Source organism: Pogona vitticeps, chromosome 5 (assembly GCF_051106095.1).
Source record: "Pogona vitticeps strain Pit_001003342236 chromosome 5, PviZW2.1, whole genome shotgun sequence".
In the NCBI taxonomy this organism is placed as follows: domain Eukaryota; kingdom Metazoa; phylum Chordata; class Lepidosauria; order Squamata; family Agamidae; genus Pogona; species Pogona vitticeps.
The window spans coordinates 75,269,210-75,287,421 of NC_135787.1; the positions used below are offsets into that span (position 1 = coordinate 75,269,210).

Consider the following 18,212-nt stretch of genomic DNA (forward strand, 5'->3'; position numbering starts at 1 on the left):
CCCACCTTAGTGATATTTCACATATTTAGGTGGTTCTGTCTTCTTCTAGTCACGACAGTAAAAATTCTGTCCAGGTCATTCTATGTAAGACAGCAGTTAAAAGATTTACATTTTAACATTTCTTTCCCATTTTCACAAATCTTTGTTGAAGAAATAACCATAGAAAAGATGTATGATGCATTTCACTAGGACTTTTTAAAAAAAAACAGAAAGGTTCATGATGGAAACTTTATAGCTATGCATAACTGAATTGCTCTTGGGACTAGTTAAGTCAGATGTTATCATGGGGGCACTGGAAAGGAACAGGTCAGTTTGCTTTCAGCCACCAGTATTCAGATTTTGAAACAGATTCCACATCATGCAGCAAAGAACCAATGCAAGGGTGCACACTTGGTTTGTCTAGGCTGCTAACCTGGTCTGTTGGGTTTTACTAGTGTCACAAGCAGAACATTTTGTTTGCCCAGAACACATGCAACACTCTCCAGCAACTGCATGTTGCACAGCAAGTTTACTAGTAGTTGGCATTTCTTTCCAGTATGTTTGCCTGCCATTACTTCCCTTCACATGGGCTTGTTCAACTGGTCTCTATGGAATGTGACTGTTCAGCTATAGTAGTACGTGGTGGGAAGCACCCAATAGGTTCTAGAAATAAAGTATACAGATAGGCTGTAACTTAAGCTTAAAATCACGATGGCATAAAATAACAAGTAAGCAGCAAACACTGCTTGAATCTATGAACAATGGAAGTCTTAAAGCACTGGTTATTCTTTTATGTCTGACATTACAACTGTGGTACTGCTCAAGAGAAAAGATGGTAAATGAAGATGGATTAGGCCCCAAACATACTAATTATCACATTTCTGCAAATTTTTCCTTGTTTGCATTCAAATATACACATTCACACACAGAGAGCAAAGAGTTACGCATATTATTTCTTCTTGTATGACACATTTTAACTGTTATTTTCATTAATGTTTTACTTTTTGGGGTAAGCCTTCTTATGAGCCAGTTCTGGTTGATGAGGAAACAGAGTAAAGAATATACAGTGTAACATACATATTTCGTCACTACATCGCACATGTCAAAACTACTGCAATTTCATTTTCTTACCAAGATATTAAGCCAGCTACAGTGTTGCCTCACTTAATGATTGCCCCGCATTATGACAAATCCGCTTTACGATGATCTTTTTGCGATCGCAATTGCGATCGCAAAACAATGGTCTAAATGGGGGAATTTTGCTTTAAGATGATCGGTTCCCTGCTTTGGGAACCGATTCTTCGCAAAACAATGTTTTTTTAACAGCTGATTGGAGGTTTCAAAATGGCCGCCGGGTGATTAAAATGGTTCCCCACTGTGTTTAGGGACAGATTCCTCGCTATACAGGCAGCGAAAATGGCTGCCGTATGGAGGATCTTTGCTGGATGGTGAGTTTTTAACCCATTGGAACGCACTGAATGGGTTTCAATGCATTTCAATGGGGTTTTTATTTTCGCTTTACGATGTTTTTGCTTAACAGCGATTTTCCTGGAATGGATTATAGTCGTTAAGTGAGGCACCACTGAACTGTGTTTTCTACATAAAAAAGATTTTTGTGTGATGTAGATTCTTTACAAAAAGCTTTTTTAAAAAAAAATCTGTGAGTGGGAGAGCAGGTTTGGAATTGGGCTTTCAAGATTTCCTCCTTGAGAACTACACTGTTTCTGGGATAAATCCAATACAATGCTAGTGCTAGCCTCTGGAGGGTTTCCAAGCCCTTTAGTGTAAGTCTTCAAGGCACATAATGGACTACAGGAAGGAGAAGAGGTCATCTTGCCTGATTCTATCAGTATAGGCATGGCATTACATATTGCCCTGTTTTCTACAGAACAATCTTCCTTATTTTCTCTCAACATATTCTACGATAGTCCTTATATTCCCTTCTAAAACTCTCAGACATCTCACACATACATATAAACACACTTGTGAAGAATTATTATTTGTTATGTTTTTATTGTTTACAGACTTATTCCTTGTAAGATCAAAGGAAAAGCCAGTATCTCAACAGAAGTGCTAATCATGCTGTGCAGTTCCAAAATGCCTGTAGGCAAATAATTTATATGATTCAGATGTGATTTCTGAAAGTGAAGGATGATATTAATGTGTATTTATTCTAGTGGTACTCTAAAAGTCTGTCTGAGATACAAACCTGGGTGGGATCTGAAAAAAAACAACACCAAGACTTCATCCAATGCAGAAATATGACAACCTATATCTGAATAATACCACAAATTAGCCCATTATCATTGATTTACAAAGGATACATTTATTTATAAAAGAGGAAACACACACAAAAAGAGTGCCTGACTTAAATTATATATGTGTGTGTGTGTGTGTGTGTGTGTATGTATATGTGTGTGTGTGTGTGTGTGTGTGTGTGTGTGTGTTTGACTTCAGATGGTCAGCATGTTCTAACCTATTACCTTTTACAGCCTTAATGTTCTCTTGAGAGATGGGATAGATATCCTATAAATAAATATTTAGGCATACAAAATTGTAAAGTGCAAAGTATTCTGTAAAGAGCTGTGAAACCTGTTAAACATATATAAACATAACAAAAAGGTAGCATATCAAAATTAAGGTTCCTCTTTCCTCTTTTATTATTCCTTTGTCCTTGAAAAGCAATATAAATTAGATTTTGTCTGCAAAATGCAAATATCAAATACAGATGCAGTTTAACAAAGAACAATACTGTATATACATTAATTATACCCATGAATATGAATTTGGAGAGGCAATTAGCAAAATGAGCTAAATAATTAAAAAGAATAGAAGGAAAGGTCATGGAGGGGAAAGATAAATGATCTGTAAGAAAAAAGAGGAATACAAAAGTCATAAATTACTCAATCTCAGATTAAGCAAACAGTTTTATATATGGCTAAAGCATGAATATCGGTTGGCAAGAACCTTGCATTTCAGATGAAGGGGAACCAGACTGTTGTATTATTTTTTTTCAGTGGGAGTCATAGTTTCTTGGCCCTTCTCAGTAAACCTGTATATGAACTTTACTTCCTGTATTTTTTTTTTGTAACCATTGCTGTTAATTTTTTTAGTTCCATTGTTCAGGTTCATTTTTGGACATACTCTTTTCCCACAGTATAACTCATCAGTGCTTAATGTTTACAGTAAAGATCCTAATTTAATCCTCCCTAGAAGTCACAATGTGTAACAAGGAAACATTCCTTATTATTTAAAATGCACAGTGACTAATTGTGATTATGTTCTTTTTTCTGAGAAGCTCAAGATTCATAATTTGGAGGAATCCATGGCACAGAAACATTTGATAGATCTATGTAACATATACTTGATTTGTTTCTATTTCTTCAACCAGAGGTGATCTACTCTAGAGATTCCAGGTTTCTGCCCCAGGACCCAAAATATGAGAAGGAAAACAGAAAGGCAAAATAAACTGAAAGTGGTCACAGTCCCACTGCCAGCTTGAAAACTGGCATTTTGAGATGTTAAAACACATTGGGTACAGGTTAAACCAATTTAAAATGCTGTTGCATCTGGAAGCTTCCAGGAGCAACAATTTACATTTTTTGTTGGGAAAATAGTTATTTTAGTAGAGCACTAGGAAGTCTGATAAAGCTAAAAACAGCCATCCCCAGTAACTGGTATCCAGAGGCATAATGCCTCTGATATGGGAAATAATACTGTATATGGTTGTTGTATGTTTTTCGGGCTGTTTGTCCGTGTTCTGGAGTCAAACAGCCTGAAAAACCTACAAGACCCATTGGATCCCTGCCATGAAAGCCTTCAAGAATACAATACTGTATATGTTTTTCAGATAACAAGGAAAAATGATATGTTTTTATTTATTTATATTATAAGCATAAGTAATACCTGAACTATCTCTGGAGACAAAAATGTTGAGCCTGAGGCTGTCCTACTTTGGATACATCATGAGAAGTCAGGATTCTTTGGAAAAGACAAGAATGCCGGGAAAGGTTGAAGGCAGCAGGAAAAGTGTTAGACCGAACACGAGATGGATTGACCCCCCCTAAAGGAAGGCACATTCTTGAGTTTACAGGAGCTGTGCTGAGCCTTTGAGGACAGGTCATTTTGATGACTGCATAAGTTGGAAGCAACTTGATGGTACATAACAACAATGCTCTGTTTTAATGCTAAGTACAGTATTTAGGGACGTGGTGGCGCTGTGGGCTAAACCGCAGAAGCATGTGCTGCAGGGTCAGAAGACCAAGCAGTCGTAAGATCAAATCCACGCGACGGAGTGAGCTCCCATCGCTTGTCCCAGCTCCCGCCAACCTAGCGGTTCAAAAGCATGCAAATGCAAGTAGATCAACAGGGACCACCTTGGTGAGAAGGTAACAGCGTTCCGTGTCTAAGTCGCACTGGCCATGTGACTACGGAAGATTGTCTTCGGACAAAACGCTGGCTCTATGGGGATGAGCACCGCCCCCTAGAGTCGAACATGACTGGACAAAAATTGTCAAGGGGAACCTTTACCTTTACCTTACAGTATTTAAAATAGGCAGTTTTCAAAAAAATCTGCTTCTGGTGGAGATAAAAATGATCACAGCTCATTGTTATAGAGATCATCAGACTGGCCTGCAGTTTTGTCCTTCCTTGAGGATGGGGGATTATTGTGGTGACTGTATCACTGCATCAGTAGCTAAACAACTAACAGCCACAGAAAGTTCTGCCCTCCCTTGTCGAATCATGTGTTTTAAGCTGACAACTCTCGTGTCCCCACATCCGGTGGCGGCAAATCCTTCCATTTTTAACCCATACTCTGTGTTAACAGAGCTCTTGCCTGTCCTGAATCCCCACAATTTATTTAAAGGAGACGAAAAAAACGTATCTCTGGATCAGCTTGGGGCTCTGCAAGTGCTCTCGGACTGCAGCTCCCATTCATTTTTGAGTACTTGGCTGCGCTGAATGGGGCTGAGGGGAATTGCACTCTCTAAACCAGTGGTTCTTAACCTTTGTTACTCGGATGCTTTTGAACTGCAACTCCCAGAAACCCCAGCCAGCAGAGCTGATGGTGAAGGCTTCTGGGAGTTGCAGTCCAAAACTCCTGAGTAACTCAAGGTTAAGAACCACTGCTCTAAACCACACAGGGAGGCCCGCCACTGGTCCAACCCTCGTTCTGTGACGCCTTCCGACGTGTTGCTGTTCGTCCCTCGTGTTCCAGGGTTGCCCTCCTCCCCCCCATGCCGAGTCCCCTGCGCCGGGATTTCTCGAAATTCGGCCCCTGAGGCAGTGGGGCTTCCTCCTCTCCCCGACCAGCAGGGCTTAGCCAACAGGCGCACGTCAGAAGGGTCCCAACACGATCTGCGGGGATCGCGAGCACCAACCACGGTTCCTACGAACTCCGTTGAGTTCCGCGCTCCCCCTCCTCCCGGCTCGCCTTCCTCTGACGAGATCACCCCGCGCGCGCCTGCGCTCTCGGCCTTGCGGGTGGCGTTGGCGCCAAGGGGACCCCGGAAGGCCGGCGGGCGGGGAAGGGGGGCCGATGGAGCCTGGCTCCGCTGACCTGCTGCTGCTGCTGCCGCTGCCGCAGCCAACGGCATAAGCCCGACGTTCCGCCGGAGGCGCTTCGGTTTCAGCCCCGGCGCCAGCCCGAGCATGGTGAGCCTGTGTGTCCGTGCGTGCGTCCTTGCCCGCTCGGAGGGCCAAAATCTCTTTTTTCCCCCCGACTGTTTCTATGGAGGGATCGGGGGAATGCTTCCTTGTTTCACTTCCACCCCCCGAGCAAAATAAATGCACGCGGGGCTTCTGGATTACTACAGGTATTATTGTCCTGAGCGGGCGGAAAGAAGGGTTGGGCGAGGGTGCCCGCGGAATAGTCTTTGCCCCGTCCTTACGTGGGCTCAGTGCTTCCCCGCCCAACAAAGAAAGCTTAATTTGCTTTTTTTTTTTTTGCGGGATTTGTGTGTGTGTTTCTTCCTCCCTGTCCTTCCCTTTCAATGGAATGTTTCAGCCCTTGAGGGTATCTGGATTTTTAAATCCAATCCCCAGATTTCAAAAGCCCAAGGAATTATGGTCAGAAAAGATGTTGAAGTGGGGTGGAAGCTTAGGGGATAATTGATTGTCTGGATGTTGACCTGGAGCTTCCATCAGCCACAGTCAGTGTAGTCCGTGGTACAAGATCCAGGGATTTGCAGTTGCAAACATCTGGAGCAGTGGCCCCCAACCTTGGGTCTCCAGATGTTCTTGGACTTCAACTCCCAGAAATCCTGGCCAGCAGAGGTGGTGGTGAAGGTTTCTGGGAGTTGTAGTCCAAGAACATCTGGAGGCCCAAGGTTGGGGACCACTGATCTGGAGGACCAAAGTTTCCCTATCCCAAATTACTGCAAAGGTTTTTCAGGGCGAAGCAAACTCGCTAGTCCCTACTTTGTTGACACAGATTTACTCAGTAACAGTCTACTAGGGAGTATTTTACATATTTCACCAGTGTTCCCTAACGTTGGCTTCTGTGGTGGTGTTAGACTTCAGTTCCTAGCCAACTTGGCCAGTAGTCAAGATGCTCTGGAAGTTGAAACCAACTAACAGCAACTGGGGATCTGAATTTGAAAAGCACTACACAGGAGCAAGTGGGTTTATCAGCAAGTGGAGGCTCAGTCGAGAACCACAGCTAATTGACATGCCCTGGTTTAAGTGCCTGTGTAATGCATAAGTTTGGAAACATTCAGTTACCGCATCCATGAATTTCATGTTCCACGTTTGTGTTTTAAAGGTCTGTGTATATTTAAACAAGTGTACGTAAGAAGTGCACTAAGGGGTCTCTTAGTAGGTATAGTTTCAAGCACCCTCACTTGTAGATATGAAGTCTCTTTTTTCCGTGATATGTCCCGGCTGCCTCTGGTGGCAGTTTGTGTGGCCTAGGTCACCCTTGGATATGCTCACATTTTCCAGATGGTGATTTCTGCTGTGATAACAGCCCAGCATTAGCTGGACATAATTCTTCAAGTTGCTTCCGTTCACCAGGCCCATGTTTATGAATGGCAGAGATTACGTGCTGCATTTGCCATCTAGATTTACACATGGGTATATAGGCAGGTTATGCCATACAAAGAATGCTTTGAGGCTTTTTCATCCAAGACAGTGCCAAGATGTTGGAAAATACAGAATATGCACGCATCCATTTCCACATGTACAAATACTAAAGGGTCCTGTTATGTATACACTGTAAATCAATATATTTCAAACCAGTATGAGGATGATGAAACTACAGTATATGTGTATGGCCCTGGTCAGAAGCTTAATCTCATGTAAAAATGGGATGCAAATTCAATAAATATTTGAATTGACCTACCTACCAGATAAGTACATTCATTGCATGTCAGTGTACATGCAGTATAACAGTTTCCTATGCTAAAGTAGTGACTGTGCAGAAGGCATCCCCTGTATAAAGCAGCCAAATTATTGTGAATATTTTTGTGTTTTAAATAAGTATACAAAGCTATCTAAAGGCATGTAAACTTTTTCTTATATGACCTCCCTTTCTAAGACACACTGGCCTCATTATCTTCTAAAAACTGAATTACGTACAAGCTTTATTAGCAGTCATTTCTAAGCTTTCCCAATAGAAAAAATTAAGGCTGGATAGTTTTTGCTGAGAACAGCCTTGTTATTGTACCCTTGCCATTAAAAAGGGTTATGAATTATGGAGCTGCGATCATTGGACCCAGTACTATCAACCACTGACTAGGATTCCCAAATCTTCTTTAAGAAAATATGGGAAATATGTTGAAAACCTTAGTAGTAAATATCAGGCATAGGTTTTCTGGGAGAAGTGGGAAGTCTAATTAATTAGTAACTAGGAAAAATAAAACATTTACTAGCAAAATAACATGCTAGTTCTAATTTTGAGATGGCTTAAAATAATTTATGAAGCACTGTCAAGGTAATACTTAAAAACAACAGTATTGTGTAAGCAACTCGGCTTCTTTACAGGTATTCTAGAATTGTGCAAAATAACTACTTGCTGATAATGAGGTAGGTGTTACAGAAGAACCTACTTCTATTATAACCGACAAAAAAACCCAGTTCAGGCCACACTTTGTCTCAGATAACCCACTCAGAAGGCTTTCTCTTGCAAAAGAATCTACTTCTAAAACATTGGACTATAGCCTTTGCCGAAGAAAGGAGAATTAACTAAGTCACAGGCCACACCTTCTTGTCTCATAAAAACCACTCAGAGGGATCTGTCTTGCTCCCCATTCAATGGCAGCTGTTAAGATGGCTGCCATCTCTGGGGACACTGCTTGTGAGCAGGTATGAAATAAATTATATGTTATAATTAAAAATGGTAAGCTTCTACCTCTGTGTTAGATCATGTATTTTGTGCCTGATATATTTTCAGTTTTGCTGTATACCCATTAAACTTTATTCTTTCCCCATTTGATATTTATAGTTTCTTTAATAAAAAAATGTTTTCGTGGTGAGGGCTAAAAAGAGACCTAGTGTTCAGCAGTCTAGTTCTTGAAGATATTGGTAGAGTCACCTCAGTATTATTATGTGCCAATAAATGATATAAAATAAAATGATGCCTGCTGTTTTTTAGTTCTAGTATTTGGGAATTCGAAATAGATTTTCAGTCAAGCTATGTTGTTAGTTAGAGCAGAAATGCTAATTGTTATCTATATGGTATTCAAGCAAATGCAGTTTAGTAAAGAGCGTAATAGTGAATTATGTTATCTTTAACTAGGAATCTGTTTAAGATACCAAACATTTGAGGAAAGTTTTATCTGGTGAGAATTAGCCAGTTAACTTTTCTTGAAAGCTTGAGTAGGATGGCAGGGTTTTGCACCTGTTCCTTTAGGTTAGCTTTGAACTGTGGCTTCAGCTGTAGTAATAGTAGTAGTCATAGTAACATAGCACCTCCTATTAATTCCTACATGTTAAATAACTGTTAAAAGCACAACCACAGAAAGCTGAAAATTCTAATTGTGAATTGGAGATTCATTGGATTTCTTGGTGTTGCTCTGTGCTCATTAAATTAGGAATCTGAGAATTTATTTACTGCTTTATTATCTTTGCTGGTTCCATTTGTTCATTTGTTATCTTCCTCATCTGTTTGCTGAAGCTTCATTTCACTTAAAGCAATCTTTAATGGTTTGCCTTTGAGTTACTTGATAAGAAATGTATCAGTGTGTTCATGTTCCATTTCATGTGATACTTAAAGTGTGATAGTACAAAACTATTTTGTTTGGAATATAGGATGGAAAATGCCAACCATACTGCAAGTGAGGGTGCTTGAAACTATACCTACCAGCTAACTTTAACTCCCCTCATACAAGCAGACTCAGCAGGGGCATCTGTCATGAATTTTTGAGACTCTGGCCTGGAGTTTTTATGCATCATCTGTGAAGGAGTGGTGTACAGCCTGAAGAAATCAGATTTTACTCACAAAGCTTGCAATTTGTGCATTTTAAAAAAGTGCTTCAATAAAAATATCACCCTGCATCTGCACTAGTGAGAATAGTTACTCCTCACTCAGTTCAAAATTTTGTTTTCAGAGATCATGGGGAGAAGATTCAGTCTGTAATCAGATTCAAACTGTTTAATTGTGGGGAGAGTTAAACCTCCTTGTGATTGAAAAGGCTAGAAATAATTGGATATAAATATCAAATTAATTTAGGTTAAATTTTAAAAACAGCAGCATTGCTGATCCTTTGGGCTTTATCATGGGAAAAAATATGCAGACTTCACCATCTCTCTCTGCGGTTGCATGAAATTGACGTAGGTCACGCCTGTGGCATCCTGCCAACATCTCTTTTGGAGGCATTTTGTCTAATCAGAACTTAGCAATAATTGCCTGATAGCAGTCTGAGTTCAGAAGGATAGGGCAAGGACACGGCTCTGTTCTCATCAAAGCTGTGCAGATGATTGCTGCAGTTATAAGTATACTTTGGAGTAAGTCTAATAGGCCCCAGTGGAAATTAATGTCTGAGAAGAAAATGTAGCATCAGTAAGCACACACATTGTACCAGGTTGTACATATTGAGGACTGTAGAGAAAAGGGTGTACTCTGCATAAAAACTGCAAATGAAGTCTTCAAAAATCTGTCTTCTGTAAATTATACAAACAATCCATAGGACATCCTTAAATCCTCAAATCTCAAGAGCCAACAGATCTGAAAATGTCTTTGTGGACAGCTAAGTCTGGTAGATTTATATATAATATGAGCCTTTCTTTTTCACTTAGCAGCATTACTATATGCAGAATTAAATTGTAACCTGTTATATTCATCTTCACAATAGGCTTGTGGGTTGGAATGCTGCTGAAGGCTATTCCTTATTCCACAGCAAATCCAGGATTTGAATACAAGGCTCTTATGCAGATTTCATATGTGCAACTTAAAATGCCCTTAGACCTCTTTCCACTAATACTGTATGTTTGTGTGAAATGCAGTAGTAAAGGTTTTGACTCTGAAAGGGGTTTACAATCATATTCACTTTTCCTGTTGTGTTTTTCTTTAGTGGACATATAGTCTTCCATTTACCATTTCTCTCAAAACAGCTTTTCTGCTGCATATTCCTAATCTTCTCTCTTGCTTTCTGTCTTTTTCTCTGGGTATGTTTGTTCAGAGCGTGGTCTTGTCAGTTTCACCAAGGCAGATCTTCTTCACTATAGTCTTTGCTCTTGTGTCAAAACAACAAGACTAGGAAAAGCTATGAACATTTCCTCAATGCTTGGAGAACTCTTCCTACTAACCCCTTTCCCCAATTCCATCACTATTCCTGATCCTTGTTTTCAAAAGAGGGTGTATATGCAGCAGTATTAGTATTTATTGTAACAATATATTTTTTAAAAATTCCATTCAGGAGTTGAGAAAAAAATCATGAGACAAGTGACGGTGGGTTGGATACTCTCTCTTATATTTTAGTGTGTTTGTAGGGCAATGTGGGCTAATATTTAGAAGAGTGGGTGGGAAGGTATTTTCTCCCATTCAAGCTGAAAGGGTCTGGTAAACTTTAAAATAGCTTGGCGGTTAGTAGGCATGTGCAGAAGTAGGGGGAAGATTGCTGAATGACAGGTGAACACCTCAAAAGGTGCTTTCAGCACTGCAGGTGTTAATGTTGAACTATAGCTGGGGGATATTGGCGGGGGCCATGTTGGGTAGCAGTAGCAACATACATAAATGGGAGGGTGGGATGATTAAGTGTTTATGGATTATACTGCTTCGTGGCACAGGAGGTCACAGGGCTGACAACTCTGCCATTAAAAAAGAGTCTCCCTGTACTTAGCAATTTTGGTATAACAGAGAAAGATTCTGGCACATCCTACTGCTTTGTATATTTTTTAAATGACAGATGTGTTTGATCCTAACCTGTGAATTAAAGTGATACAGTTCAGTAGTGGTTTTTCTACTTCAAAGCTGCGGCTTTGAAAATGTGACCCACTCTTCTTGGATCCCATGGAATCATTTTAAACAAATTTCAGACACATTGTTTGAAAATGTTACCGAGATCATTAGTAGTTACTTTCAAGTAATTTATTTAAAGTGGAGGGCAGGGTGGATTTGATTTAAATCAAGATTCAAAATTTAAAAATCAGGGTTTTTTTGGCAATTAAAAAATTTAAATCATGATTTCACTAAATTTGATTTTTTTAAAAAATAATTTATTTTTATCCTCTGGTGGAAGAGACACTATCATAACATCTTACTTAGGAATAAACTACATGGATTTCTGTGAGGTTGCTATAAATATATTCTAGCTATCACATTCTTAGGTAGATCTTTGTAGTATATGATATGTTGAGATTTCAAATTGCTTTATGGGAGTCATTTAATTGAAGAAAGTAACCTTTGAAATACTATTAAAAGTCTGAAGATTCATTTAGTCATGCATCTCTAAAAGTTTCAAAGGATATTGGCAAGTGACAGTCATCTTAGAATTGTTAAGAACTACTTACTGTTTAAAATACAGTGGTGCCCCGTATAGCGACGTCGCTATACGGAAACATCGTAAAGCGAAATAAAAAAGCCCATTGAAACGCATTAAAACCCGGTTAATGCATTCCAATGGACTAAAAACTGGCAGGGACAGGGTGGGTGGGGGATCCCGAAGGCTTCCAGGCAAAAGCCTGGAAGCCTTCGGGACCCCTCCACCCTGTCCCCGCTGCCCCGCGCTGCCTTCCCTAGCCGAGATCGGACTCCCAGGAGCCCGATCCAGGCTGGGGAAAGCGGCGGGGGTGGCTGCCAGCGAAGGGGACAGGGTGGGTGGGGGATCCCGAAGCCTTCGGGCCCCCTCCACCCTGTCCCTGCCGCCCCGCGCTGCCTTCCCTAGCCGAGATCGGACTCCCAGGAGCCCGATCCAGGCTGGGGGAAAGCGGCGGGGGTGGCTGCCAGCGAAGGGGACAGGGTGGGTGGGGAGACCCCTCCACCCCGCGCTGCCTTCCCTAGCCGAGATTGGACTCCCAGGAGCCCGATCCAGGCTGGGGAAAGCGGCGGGGGTGGCTGCCAGCGAAGGGGACAGGGTGGGTGGGGAGACCCCTCCACCCCGCGCTGCCTTCCCTAGCCGAGATTGGACTCCCAGGAGCCCGATCCAGGCTGGGGGAAAGCGGCGGGGGTGGCGGCCAGCGAAGGGGACAGGGTGGGTGGGGAGACCCCTCCACCCCGCGCTGCCTTCCCTAGCCGAGATCGGACTCCCAGGAGCCCGATCCAGGCTGGGGAAAGCGGCGGGGGGTGGCGGCCAGCGAAGGGGACAGGGTGGGTGGGGAGACCCCTCCACCCTGTCCCTGCCGCCCCGCATTGCCGAGCCCAGGATGCCTGACAGGCATCCGATCTCCCCACCTTCCCCCCACGGCATGGATCGGACCCGCGGGGGCTAGCCCTGCCATGGCTGGACTCTTGGGAGTCCAGCCATGGCAGGGCTAGCCCCCGCGGGTCCGATCCAAGCCGCGGGGGGAGGGTGGGAGAGCGGGGGGATCCGGATGCCTTTCAGGCATCCCGGGCTCGGATCCCACCCGCCGCCGGTTACCCAAGGCTGGGTAACCGGCGGCGGGTGGGATCCGAGCCCAGGATGCCTGACAGGCATCGGATCCCCCCACCTTCCCCCCGCGGCTTGGATCGGACCCGCAGGGGCTAGCCCTGCCATGGGCAACTGCCGAGGCTTGGATCCGAGCCTCGGCAGTTGCCGAAGAGCCCGGCCATGCCTTCCACCCCCCCCCCCGCAGCTTGGATCCAAGCTGTGGGGAGAGGATCGGAGGCATAGCTGGACTTCAGCCGGCTAAGAGGCCGGCGATCGGGCAGGAAGAGGTGGGAAGATTCCCCCACCACCTCCTGCCCGATCGCCGGCCTCTTAGCCGGCTGAAAACCCGGCGTTCGCTCGGGAGGGGTTGGGTTAAACTTCCCACCTCCTCCTGCCCGATCGCTGGCCTCTTAGCCGGCTGAAGTCCGGCTATGCTTCCGACCCTCCCCCCACGGCTGGGATCCAAGCCGTGGGGAGAGGATCGGAGGCATGGATGGGCTCTTCAGCAGCCACCGAGGCTTGGATCCGAGCCCCGGCAGTTGCCGAAGAGCCTGGCCATGCCTTCCACCCCTCCCCCGCGGCTTGGATCCCACCCGCGGCCGACTACCCCAGGCATGATCGGACTCCTGACAGTCCGACCATGGCCAGGGAAGCCGACCGCGGGGAAGGGGAATCCTGGCGGTGGCCTCTGAAGGACCCTTCAGAAGGGTCCTTCCGAGGCCACCGCAGGCATTTTCCCCCAGCTGAGCTGCGGGAGTGCTCCTTGGGAGGCTCCCGCCGCTCAGCTGGGGGAAAATGGTGCCTATGGGGAAAACATCGCAAAGCGATTTTTCCCCATAGGCAACATCAGTATGCGATCGCTTTTCCGATCGCAAAATCCGCATCGGTATGCGGATTTGTCGTTAAACGGGGCACTCGTTATACGAGGCACCACTGTAAATTATCTCACTAAGGTATTTCTGGTATTTCTGGATTTTACTTTTAAAATCATGTAGTTCTCCAGAATGAAAGATCATAAAATGCTGAATTGCTTTTTTAACTCCTTTCTTTTGTCAGGATATTCGGAAATTCTTTGGAGTTTTAACTCCTGTAAAGAAATATGAAGGCAACACTGCCAAGAAAAATGAGAAGTCCAAAAACAGGGAGGGGACTTCAGACGAGAAGTTAAAACTGAAGGAAATCAAGGTGAGTGTATAGTCCTAAAATACATGGCTTTTTGAGTTTTCCACTGCCTTTGTGGTTTGTTTAAATGTTACTAAATTCCTTTTAGTAATAAGGATTATGAAGTCAGAAATGGAGAATTAATTGAAAGAGAAAAGTGTATTCGTATGCAAAAAGCTGTTCTTAATCATTGTTTTTCTGATTGCAATTTTCTGTGTATCACTAATGCTTAGTGCACATACGATGTACATTTAATGCAAACCTGAGCAACCCACCAGGGTCTGTGGGGCTAATGCTGTGTCTGATTCCCGCTCCATGCCTGGATTCACTTGGTGGTGGTGCTCCTATAGCTTCTGTTGACTCACGTGCAGGCTTAACCAACAGTGGTGGCACTGTACCAACTTTTCCTGCTCTTAGGTCTGTCTGCTTGATTGTGCTCCAGAAAGAAAATGAGTGTCTCTTTTATGTCCATTTGTAAGCAATGTTTTGTGAGTGGGCTTATATAATAGTGGTGGTGCTAGAATAGTCACATAGAAAGGGAGGGAGTAAGGCTTGGTTGGTGCATGAGGGGCTTGTCAAAGGCAGTTTGTGGGGTTCCCAAGAGGTCAAAGCTGGGCCTGATCTCTTGTGCCTATTGTATTTTTGGATATGATGGAAGTTAATCCACTTGATTGCTCTCTCTTAGAATTAGGTAAACAAGAGAAAGTATTGCAACATTGTTTTGATTCATTCATAATTCAATTACAACTAGGTGAAAAATACATCTCATGAAGAAGATTTCAGACAAAAACAGACAAACAGGAAGAAGAGGATAATCTATGATTCAGGTAACATTTATGCTGCTGTTCTGATCTCTCTCTCTCCCCCCCCCCCCATTGTGAGATAGCTTTGGTCTGCTACAGCTCAACCAGAGAGAAGCCTACAGGATCTTGGCTGAGGTCTCCACAATCAAATGACTTTCAGTTATATATTGTGGAAAATACTTCTTTGCAATCATGATATTCGTTAGGGCCTGTGGAGGTTATAATGAATACTACTAATAGCATGGATTCAGCTTGGCCTATTTTTACTATTCTGCCTACTCTGTGACCATCGTCACACTATTGTCTTGTCCAATCCAGTATTTCTTGTTTTCATTAGCTATGGCTCCCTGAGATTTCAGACCATTCTTAGCCTTGTTTCTAGACTCCACTGAACTGGAGATACAAGCTGAAGAATGTAATACCTGTTTCTTTTTTATGAAGAGCATTGATAAACTTCAGCAGGTGAATAGATTGTATAATTTTGTACCAGTAGAAGGCTAAATTAATAGTACGCTCTAAAATAATAATTAATTAATTAATTTCTTGAAAGTATGCATCCACAGCTTTTCTGCCCACCATGTCCTGCAAACATACTTGATAGTGAGGTTTTAAAAGACAAAGAAGGATAGCTGAAGGACTGACAGTAAAATCTTTGTATGGAAAATTAAATACTGCCACTGTTGATTTGCAGATTCTGAAGAGGAGGTGCCGTTGGCAAAGAAATCTAAGAAGCCCCCAGACAGAAAACTGACTTCAGTACCTGATAAGATTCTAAAGAAGGATCCTGTTGTTTATGTTTCGGAGACAGGTAAAGGGTTTGGCATAACAGCTCTTAGTATATGGAGTTTATGCTCTATTGTAACATTTAAAAATCTTTCTAAAGATTTAGTTGGCATCCTTCAGTCTCGAGAGACTATGGTAACATGCTCTGAATAGAGGTCTTGGAACAGTGTCTAGTGTGGCTGAGAAGGCCAGTTCGAGAGTGACAATCCCTTCCACACTGAAGACCAATCTTCGCATTCTGAAGATTTAGGCTGTGCTATTACAGTACATGAAGATCACAGTGAAGAAAATTTTGCATATACAGTAAATGGTGGCTTCTGACCAGAAGACATTTAAACAATTTATACAGTGGTGGCCTGCTAAACGCTTACCCCGCATGACGTCGAAATTGCTTGACGACATTTTTGCTATCGCAAAACGATCATTCCAATGGGGAAAATCCACATTATGTTGATTAGGAGCCTGCTTTGCGAACCGTTTGTTCGCAAAATGATGTTTTTTCTGGCTCCGCAAAATGGCTTTCCTCCCGTCGCAAAATGGCTGCTTTCTGGATCCCTGCTTCGGAAGATAGCAATTTTAAACAACTGATCGGCGGTTCTCTATGGGCAATCTTCACTGGACTATGAGGTATTTCCCCATTGGAATGCATTGACGCATTCAGTGCATTCCAATGGGTTTTTTTCCACTTGACGACGATTTCGCTTAACAGTGATTTTCCTGGAACGGATTATCGTCTTCAAGCGGGGCACCACTGTATTTACTTCTAAAGACTGTTGTAGAATGTGATCTCTTACTGTGAAGAGACTGTGAGAGTTTTTGAATTCTTTTTAATGATTCATTTTTAAAAAAGGAAATAGCAGGTCTTATTGTTTGTGTAGTGTACCATCTTTCTATGGATGGGATTTGTTGATGGTGCAGAATGTGGTGTAATAGTTGCTGCGCTTTTACTTGTGAACAGATGTAGTCACTCGTAGAAGGATCACTAAAAGGCACCTGAATTACTGTTATATAGGAAATAGATTTTCTGGTGATAAAGTACTGGTTCAGTCAACTGTGTTTCTTGTTTGAGGCCAGACTCAGAATTTTGGCATGGAGTATGTTTTGGACACAATCTGTATCTTGAAACAGAAAATATATGACCAAACAAGTGGCCATAGCTCTCACTTTTAGATTAAAGTACAAGGATAAGCTCATAATGTGTCAGTTTATTCTTACAGTGTGGTCATTAACAGGTGATAATCCTCTATTTTCTGGGAGCAAGTCTCAATGAAATCAGTAGTTACTTCTCAGCAAGCATTTGGTATGCAGCCATGATGTTAGGTCCATAGTTGACAGAGTTGAGGATCTCTGAGTTTTGTTTTCTGTAATGGCTATCTAGTTTCGTATCACTTTCAAAGCCTCCCTGATTCTAGGATACCTACTTGTTGTGTGTTGTGTGTCTTAGTAGTTTTTATTGCTTTTTCACTTCCTTGACAAACCAATTTGTACATTAAAGACGTGTAAATTAGCCTGAACAAGGATTGTAAATGAGCTAGTAGAAAATTTATCACATTCTGTGAGTTTGTCAGTCCACAGAAATATTGGTTACTCGGTTTTGATCTAAAACAGGGATGAACAGTTCAGAGAGGCAGGAGATTTCCTGGTTGTCTAAATGAAGACGCTCATTGCTTTTTACAGGAAGGTAGATGTGCCATTATTTATAAGCTCATTTTCAAGTAACTACTAACATTTCAAATAACTATATGATAATATTGTTGTCGTTTTGACTTATATATACCACCCATAGCACAAAAGCATACTTTGGGTAATTTACAACATAATTATGCAAACAGCACCTTGTCCTCCAGTCAGCTGGGTACTCATTTTACTGACTAGGATGGAAGGCTGAGTCAGCCTTGCGCTGGAGACCTGAATCTGTTGGGATCAAACTCATGAGCAGAGGCTTGACTGGAGCACATAATGTATATGTGCAATTTTTAGCAGAAACCTTGTTTTCAGAAATAATCTGTACAGTAGTATTACATTTTTGTAGGCAGAGGGCAAACAAGCTATCTGATGGACTGTGGATCTTGATGACTAGCATTCTTGATGAACTGAGAATGAAGGGCTTTGGCTTTCAGTTTTCATAATGCACAGTCTCTGTAGCCTTTTCAGAAGTACAGTAAAGACTTGGAAATGTACCCAGAGGTAGGGCAACCAAAGATGTTCTGTATTATGTAACAGTGGGTGGTGCAGTCAATATTTTCCCTGTAAGACGTACCAGAAAACATTGGTCAATGTTAATGGTGAGATACTACAATTGCAGATCAAGGTTATTCTTATCTACTGAGTGCAGTTTAATAACTTGATGATATACTTTGTGATTGCCTGTACATAGGTGATCTTACCTACTGCCTATGAACAGTGTGGTGGCTGATAGTTATTTTCTCTTCCCACTGCATGCCTGCTAAAGCTCGGTAGCCTAGAAATATATGGAAAA

The 18,212-nt window shown here is 42.5% G+C and overlaps 1 protein-coding gene across 2 annotated transcripts in view; it reads left to right on the forward strand.

Moving 5' to 3' along the window:
• The first annotated feature begins 5,496 nt into the window (after window positions 1-5,496).
• RFC1 (replication factor C subunit 1) overlaps window positions 5,497-18,212 on the forward strand; it is a 46,224-nt gene continuing 33,508 nt past the window's right edge. The window contains exons 1-4 of one of the 2 annotated variants that reach the window (XM_073001161.2): window positions 5,497-5,634; window positions 14,043-14,171; window positions 14,899-14,974; window positions 15,642-15,758. In XM_073001161.2, coding sequence (XP_072857262.2) covers window positions 5,632-5,634; window positions 14,043-14,171; window positions 14,899-14,974; window positions 15,642-15,758 — 325 coding nt within the window. In that variant the 5' untranslated portion in view covers window positions 5,497-5,631. Of the gene's footprint in view, window positions 5,635-7,799; window positions 8,284-14,042; window positions 14,172-14,898; window positions 14,975-15,641; window positions 15,759-18,212 lie in introns of those variants that run through there. The other variant, XM_020786239.3, reaches the window with a different exon arrangement.